General features: G+C 44.8%; 1 protein-coding gene across 1 annotated transcript; it reads left to right on the forward strand.

Moving 5' to 3' along the window:
• The first annotated feature begins 164 nt into the window (after nt 1-164).
• On the forward strand, nt 165-8452 carry LOC306924808 (DEP domain-containing mTOR-interacting protein-like). The gene is made up of 3 exons (XM_079503459.1): nt 165-417; nt 726-796; nt 7394-8452. Exons 1-3 carry the CDS (start codon nt 222-224, stop codon nt 7502-7504), a joined length of 378 nt encoding a protein of 125 aa, XP_079359585.1. The 5' UTR covers nt 165-221; the 3' UTR covers nt 7505-8452.
• Nucleotides 8453-8710: the final 258 nt, after the last annotated feature.

The following is an 8710-nucleotide window of genomic DNA, read 5'->3' on the forward strand; positions in this document are numbered from 1 at the left end:
TGCCTGTGTTTGAGACTGAAGGGTTATGAGATTTGATTGTACGCTCTGTCATTTTATCTTACTCTCGATATTTCACTCTCACTCACAAACTTGTCTTGTGTCTTTCCCCTACAGTTGCTCCATCAAAGGAGAAGGAGGTGTCTGTGAAGACGTACAGGGAGAGACAGAGGTCAGACAGAGGTCAGACAGAAGGAGTCACGTTGCTGAACAACTGTGATAGTATGAGCCTGTACATGTATACCAGGAGAGGAGATGAACGCCCCACTACCACCTCCAGTGCTATGAGTAGTATGCTCCCCAAAGAGATGATCACTAGTAGTCCTAGGAGACTGTACAACAGGAGAGGGCCCGCCATACTCCCTGACCCCACCTCTCCCCCTGTGCTCCCTCCCCCTGTGCTGTCCAACCCCAGATCAGGTAAGGAAATAACTCTATTTTGATAGCAGTGTTTGTATACCAGTATCTGCAGCATGGTATCTGAGCTCTCCATTTTCCAATTAGAGCCAAACCAATACCAGATTTATGGGCCAGATCCCGATCCTGAGATTGGAGGCTCCTAGAATAGTAGACCACTGAGTTAAGACTACTGATGTTTTGATAAAACAAACACATGAACTATTTTGGTCCAACATACATACAGGTATAATATATTGTGCTGTGATCTTGATCATTGCAAGCATGCAAAACAAAATAACATTGTCACTGATGCATGTTTTATTTTGCAGTTCTGAAGAAAACAGTGAGTAAGGAGGAACTACAGCAACCAGGGGCAGCCTACGTCAAGAAAACTTTCACAGTACTGTTGCGGTCTCCAAACAAAGTATGTATAATACAAGTGGCTCAAACTGGAGACCCCAACATAAGGACAGACATCACAAAAGTGGACAAGTTTAAACGGTTTTTATTAACCACTTCCCCACAAGTATTAAATCAACAAACAAAATATCAAACAAAACACATACTGTTAGGTACTTTACCAAATCAGGAGAAAGAAAGGAGACCTGGAGATGCCGGCCAAAACAGGAAAATGAGGGGGGCCCAGGCCACCCCCTATAGGGACGTCGAAGCCGTTTCCCCCCTCCCCTAACTTAAACCAAATAACTAATGAGAACGAAAACTATAACTGCCGGCCATCCCCAGGCCAAACTAAACTAAACAAAGTTTAACTGCAAAGTATTGGCATGGATTGTGACTGAGCTGTTGCTGGGTCTGTGTCTGCCTTGACACTGAGCTGGCATGGCTTTTATAGCAGAGGGCTGCAGCAGAGGGTGATTGGGGAATCTGCTGCAGGTGTGCCAGCCTGGGTGTCAGTCTGAGTGGGGAGGAGAGACAAGATTAGGCACAGACAATGATTGAATGACTTGAGTGTGTGTGTGTGTGAGTGATGTCATGGCCACACGCAACACCCCCACCATATGATGGTGAATACCGGGAGTGCAACGTGAGGTGATTCACTCATCAGAAAAAGAGCGTGACAATGTGTCGGCCAGGACATTATCCTTGCCACGGATATGCCTGATCTCCACATTGAAATACTGCATGAAAATAGACCACCTCATTAACCTTCGATTTGTGTTCCGCATCTGGTTCAGGAAAACGAGAGGGTTGTGATCAGTAAAAACGAGGGTAGGCTCACTGGAGGAACCCACATAAACCTCGAAATGCTTTAGGGCCAAAATAAGCGCTAGCGCTTCTTTTTCCACTGTGGAATACACACGTTGATGCCGATTGAATTTTTTGGAGTAATACGAGACCGGGTGCTCAATCCCATCATCCCCATCTTGAAGTAGGACCGCACCCGCCCCCGCATCACATGCATCCACAGCGAGTTTAAATGGCCGCTCGAACGCCGGTGCAGCAAGAACTGGAGCATTAGTTAGCAAGGCTTTAATACAATCAAAAGAATGCTGACAGCTCGGAGACCATTTGTAGCGTACTTTCGGGCTCAACAAGTCGGTTAACGGGGCTGCAACGGCAGAAAAGTTTTTGCAGAAACTTCGATAATATCCTGCCATTCCTAGAAACCGCATTAGACCACGGCGAGTGACAGGATGAGGAAACGAGAGGATGGCTTCCACCTTAGAATGGACAGGCTTAACTTGACCTCGACCCACAATTTTGCCGAGGTATGTCACTGTAGCCTGCCCGAACTCACATTTGGCAAGATTTAAAGTGAGATTGGCCTCACTCAACCTGCCAAATACTTCACGAAGTTGTTGGATGTGTTCGTCCCACGTTGTGGAATAAATGCAAATGTCATCCAAATAAGCCTCGCAGCCCGATAAACCCGACAAAACTGTGTTGACCAAACGCTGGAACGTTGCTGGAGCGTTTCGAACACCAAACGGCATTACAGTGTACTCTAGAAAAGCGTCAGGGGTCACAAAGGCAGATATAGCTTGAGCCCTAGGTGTTAACGGCACCTGCCAATATCCTTTTAGTAGATCGAGTTTAGTGACATATTTGGCACAACCAACTTTATCAACACAGTCATCTATCCTAGGCAGAGGATAACAGTCAGGTTTTGTGACCCCGTTCACCTTTCGATAATCGGTGCAAAAGCGATCCGAGCCATCAGACTTTGCAGCCAAAAGGCAAGGTGAACTCCAAGCACTTGTGCTAGGTACAGCTATGCCATTTTCCAGCATGTAGTTCACCTGCTTTTGGAGACGAAGCCTTTTTTCGGGATTAACGCGATATGCGTGTTGTTTAATTGGCGGGGAATTACCAACATCAATGTCATGCTGCAACACATGCGTACGGGTCGGCACGTCTGAAAAGAGAGTTGCATTAGAGCCAATTAAGCTGATCACATCCTCACGTTGAGACTGAACCAAATTTGGAAGACAATCATGAAGTTTAGTAAGCATTTCTGAATTCCTAAGTCGTCCATGAGTAACATCAGTGGAGATACCTACAATATCATCTTGGTCGTCCTGAGATTCAGAGGGAGGAACACTGGCATTGCTAGACAGTGCCAGAGTTACCTTGTCAGGATCACCATCTCCACTTGACAACTCGGGTGGCACATTGACCTCTGTGCCATCAGAAGGGTTGGAATCAGGCTGAGGCTCTCTGTCAAAATAAGGCTTCAACATATTAATATGACACAGCCTACTCCGTCGCCGACGTTCAGGGGTGTCAATGATGTAGTCTCGATCGCCAACCTTCTTTTTGACCAGATAAGGGCCACCATAACGTGCCTGCAAAGCAGAGCCAGGAATGGGCAACAAAACCAGAACTTTATCACCGGGACTAAAACTCCTGCTTTTTGCATCCTTGTCAAACCACCTTTTCATTTTTCCCTGGGCAACGGTCATGTTTTCTTTAGCCAATTCACAAGCACGGTGAAGTTTGAAACGGAATTTGGACACATAGTCAAGCAGATTTTGAGGTTTGCTGTCGCCCAGCCACTTCTCCTGCAAAAGCCTCAGGGGCCCTCTGACTGTGTGTGCAAACACCAGTTCGGCGGGACTAAAGCCGAGGGATTCTTGTACCACCTCACGAGCGGCAAAGAGGAGGAGATGAACACCGTCATCCCAGTCTTTTTCGTACTCAAAGCAGTAGGTACGCAACATAGACTTTAATGTCCTATGGAAACGCTCGATGGCTCCCTGACTTTCTGGGTGATAAGCACTCGAACACACATGAGTGATGTTAAGTTGTTTCATGACCTGCGCAAAAACTCGTGACATGAAGTTTGAACCCTGGTCAGACTGGGCCACCCTAGGTAAACCGAAAATAGAGAAGAATTTGACCAAGGCCTTAACAACAGCTGGGGCTGTAATGGAACGCAACGGGATGGCCTCAGGAAAACGAGTCGCTGTGCACATTATAGTTAAGAGGAATTTGTTACCACTCTTAGTGCGAGGCAAAGGCCCAACACAATCAATTTGCACATGCTCGAACGGTTCACCAATAACAGGGATTGGATAAAGTGGGTATGGAGAGATGAACTGCTTTTTAGCCACCTGGCATACATGACACGTTTTGCAATGTTGACGCACATCACCCTTTAGGCCTGGCCAGAAAAAGTACCGCAAGATACGATCAAAAGTCTTGTTAATCCCCAGGTGACCAGAAAGCGGGTTATCATGTGCTAGTTTCAACACCTCACCTCGGTATGTCTGAGGGATAACAATCTGTTCCACCACCCCCCAAACATCATGGCCAGACAGCCGCGGAGGTGTCCACTTACGCATGAGCACCTCGCTTTTCAGGAAAAGCCCTGTTGACAAATCTTCCAACGCCTCTCCTGAAACAACGCTTTCAAAGAGAGGAGCTAGTGTCGCATCCCGTTTTTGATCAGCAACTAGCTGCTCACGTGACATGCATATTTTCGAGTCAATTTGAGGCAAAACAACAGAACGGGTAGGGGCCCCTGGAGAGGCAGGTGGAGCAGCTGAACAGTCCACCAGAAAACTGTCAGACAGCTCCACCTCAGCCTCCAGCTTCTGACGCTCAGCCATTGCCCGTGTCATAGCACAGACTGAAAACACTTTGGGAAATTTCAATGCCAAATCGTCAGAGTTCTCCGGCAGAGGAACAGCAATTACCTCTGGAGTAATGAGCATTTTACCACCAGCCAAAGCAACAGTTTTAGGTGGCTGATTCTTGTTTTTGAGAGCATAGCATTTATTTATGGTGTGGCCAACTTTTTTGCAATAGTTACAAGTAGGCCTTTCTGTAGCCCCCTCCCCACCCTCTGACTTGTCTGGCTTCCCCTCACCCTCCCGTTTAGCAAAGAATTTTGCTGAGACTATGTGAGAAGAATCTGATTTGTCTGAGTGGGAAGAGTTAGGCTTCCGCCATGGAGGATTGGAACTACGCTCCGAGGACACATTAGTCTTGTCAAAACTGTCCTTGTGGGTGAGCACATACTCGTCCGCAAGGACAGTTGCAGCAGAAAGAGTAGTAGCCTTTTGCTCATTAACATAGGTTGCAATCCTATCTGATAGGCAGTTCTTAAACTCTTCTAGTAAGATGAGCTCACGCAGCTGATCAAACTCTGTGACCTTTGATGACTGACACCATCGGTCAAATAGGGCCTCCTTCTCTCGGCCAAACTCTGCAAATGTATGATTGTCAGTTTTCTTAAACCTGCGGAACTTCTGCCTGTAGGCTTCGGGGACCAACTCAAAAGCCCTGAGTACCGCACCTTTAACCTTCTCATAATCAAGAGAGTCATCTGGTGATAACGAGGCATAGGCCTCCTGGGCTTTCCCAGTTAGCACACATTGCAACAATAATGGCCAAAACTTCTTGGGCCATTTCAAAGCATCAGCTGTACGTTCGAAAAGAGTAAAGTACTTGTCCACATCTTTAACATTGAATGGAGGAATCATACGGATGCATTTGTTAACATCAAAATCAGGGGCACCAATGACACGAGGAGAGGCATGCTTAAGCTCTAACTCTTTCAACTGTATTTCTCGTTTGGTCTGCTCCTCCAACTCCATCTGCCTAATTTGAACATTGAGCCTTAGCTCCTGCTCTTTAAGCTTGGCTGAATTTTCCTGCTCCTTAAACTGCAGGTCTAGGCGGCGCATTTCTAGCTCCAATTCCAACCTCCTAATGCTGTCATCAGAATCAGCTGGTTTTCCAGCTGATTCAGCAGCACCAGGGTCAGGCAAAACCCCTTGTTCAAACAATGCTGCCCATAACTCAGGCTTTAGTGTCTTTTTTGCTTTAGTACTTTGGACTTTGATATTGTAGTGATCAGCAATATCAATTAAATCCCCCTTTGTGCATTTATGGAAAACATCAAGGGAAGGCTGCTTAACAAAATCCGCCAACTTAAACTCCATTTTGGATTATGGCTTTTACCAATTGTATGGAAAATTTCACCGCAAAGCGACAAAAAGAGCACAAAAGTTTGCAAAAGTAGTGTAGGCTTAAGGTCACAAAGACCACCACAAAAACCACTCGCAATACAATATAAGGCAAATAAGCCAAAACGATGAGACACAGACCAGCAAGAAAATAAAACCTGCTCAAACCAGTTCTCAATAAGTGATGTCCTAATTAGGGGTGTGCACAAACCTAGGCAAGTTACAAATTTCAGAAACTCAGTATACTTAAGTTAAATACTAATAATTACTGAAAATAATTTGCAAACAAAAGATAGCCTAAAGCCGATTAATTAAGGTGGACAAAATAAATCCAAACCTTAAAAAAAAAAATCAAATATGCACACCAACAAATTCAATTAATTTCAAAGTTTAAGGAAATATAACAGATCTATAGTTTCGGCGAGCCCCCATTATGTTGCGGTCTCCAAACAAAGTATGTATAATACAAGTGGCTCAAACTGGAGACCCCAACATAAGGACAGACATCACAAAAGTGGACAAGTTTAAACGGTTTTTATTAACCACTTCCCCACAAGTATTAAATCAACAAACAAAATATCAAACAAAACACATACTGTTAGGTACTTTACCAAATCAGGAGAAAGAAAGGAGACCTGGAGATGCCGGCCAAAACAGGAAAATGAGGGGGGCCCAGGCCACCCCCTATAGGGACGTCGAAGCCGTTTCCCCCCTCCCCTAACTTAAACCAAATAACTAATGAGAACGAAAACTATAACTGCCGGCCATCCCCAGGCCAAACTAAACTAAATAAAGTTTAACTGCAAAGTATTGGCATGGATTGTGACTGAGCTGTTGCTGGGTCTGTGTCTGCCTTGACACTGAGCTGGCATGGCTTTTATAGCAGAGGGCTGCAGCAGAGGGTGATTGGGGAATCTGCTGCAGGTGTGCCAGCCTGGGTGTCAGTCTGAGTGGGGAGGAGAGACAAGATTAGGCACAGACAATGATTGAATGACTTGAGTGTGTGTGTGTGTGAGTGATGTCATGGCCACACGCAACAGTACGTACTATTTAATATATATTTCACAATCATTTGACAATCCTGAACTTACAATTTATCATACAGTAGCTTTCACACACCACTAGGGTTGGGATCCGGAATCGGATCCAACATTGAGGAACCGGAATCGGTTCTGTCACTTGGGAACCGTTTCTGGGATCGCTTTTATCACACTGTCAGAGCTGGAATATGGACTTCATGTCTGCTATACAATTAGACTACGGTGATTCTCAAACTGTAATTTCAAGGACCACCATAACTCTTGAGAGTGTACAAAGTACAAACCCATAAGGGTCCATTTGGTTTCATTTGTACTCTCAGAGTAACATAGCTGTTAGGGTCCATTTGGAACTCCCTATAAGAATCGTTAAAGGGAACGGTTAAGGAACCTGACCGTTAAAAGGCAATCGTTAAGGAACTGGAATCGATAAAATCCTAAAGTGTCCCATGTCTCATTGTCTGCTACTATTGTTGTCAACTTGTCACTTGAAAATAAAATGGTTGTTGTTTTGCCTTTGCATAGATCGAGGGCGACGTGCTAGGCTGGGGGTTCGTGGTGAGAGGAAACAGACCTTGTCACATCCAGACCGTGGAGCCTCATGGGCCTGCTGCTGTTTGGTCAAACATGGTTTGACCAAAACATTTGTGTTTGATTGCTGATTGCTGGTGGTGTTCTGCCCCTCCCCCCTCATGCATGGTTTTATACGCTAGTTTTTCTACGGACGGACGGACGGACGGACGGAAGGACGGACGGACGGAAGGAAGGAAGGAAGGAAAATACGCAGACATACAGTATAGAGTTAAATAGAAACAAAGAAGGTGGATGAAAATTACAAGCACTGAAACCTTGAAAGCTTTATTTATTAGAGCTGTATTTCTCATCTATATATAAACCCCCATCTATTTTTAACTCTCACAGTTTGTTTAGCATATTGACTCAGCCACTGAGCCTGTCGACTCACCTGGTCAATAAATAGCAGCAGCATCATGACAATGCATGACATTTATAAACTCACCATAGCTTGTCAATAAACAACCACTGAAAGCCTATATAATATACTTCATTGCCTGGGGTCCCACAGGGTCTGTTCTCTAGTAGGTCCCCTCCTATTTTCCCTCTACACATGTCTTCGCCAAAACTATAGCAACACGATGAGTTGTGAACTTGAGGATCTGGTGTTTTTGCTGGATCTTCACCAGCATGTGACAAGTACATCATCTCTGATCAGAAAACAAAACAGCATCATTGATCAATCCGGTCTGAACGCAATGTTGTAAGAACTCAAGAATGACATGGATTCTTCACCCGATGACAGAATGTACTGAATCTTTGTAGGCCAAATGCATCAGCAACACGTTGTTATTGTTGACGATGGTGATAATGACAGTGACAACCTACCAACAGTCATTAAGACATGCGAATCCCTTGACTCCTTCAAAACCGCTCTCAAAGGGCACCTACGGACGGCTGCAATTAAAAACTGGCCCCCGTAAAATCTGAATCCCCCACCCACCCCCTTTCCCCCTCACTGTATATATGTTTTTTTCTCCCCCTTTTTACCTCCTCTATGATGATTTCCTGTTTTGGGCTATATAGAAGTGTATATTTGTATGTCTCTAAATGTCATGATGAATTGAAAATGGTGGACCCTATTGTAAACAAGTGTAATGCTTTATGGTGTCGTCCACAGTTAACAGTTTTGTATTGAGTTGTGCTTGAAATGTACTGTAATTCTCAATCTGTTAATAAATTCTTCAATCAATCAATCAAAACAATATTTTGGGGGTGATGCATTCCCAGACACGCTGTCCAAAGTCTGAGTAAACAGATCGTCCTTAA

Source organism: Electrona antarctica (genome assembly GCF_951216825.1).
Source record: "Electrona antarctica genome assembly, chromosome: 6".
NCBI lineage: Eukaryota > Metazoa > Chordata > Actinopteri > Myctophiformes > Myctophidae > Electrona > Electrona antarctica.

What these genes read in the sequence shown, in the direction of transcription:
- LOC306924808 (XM_079503459.1), top strand. Translation starts at nt 222, where the DNA reads ATGAGCCTGTACATGTATACCAGGAGAGGAGATGAACGCCCCACTACC. An exon ending in GCTGTCCAACCCCAGATCAG is followed by an intron (nt 418 to 725) that starts GTAAGGAAATAA and finishes TTTATTTTGCAG; the next exon opens with TTCTGAAGAAAACAGTGAGT. An exon ending in ACGTCAAGAAAACTTTCACA is followed by an intron (nt 797 to 7,393) that starts GTACTGTTGCGG and finishes GCCTTTGCATAG; the next exon opens with ATCGAGGGCGACGTGCTAGG.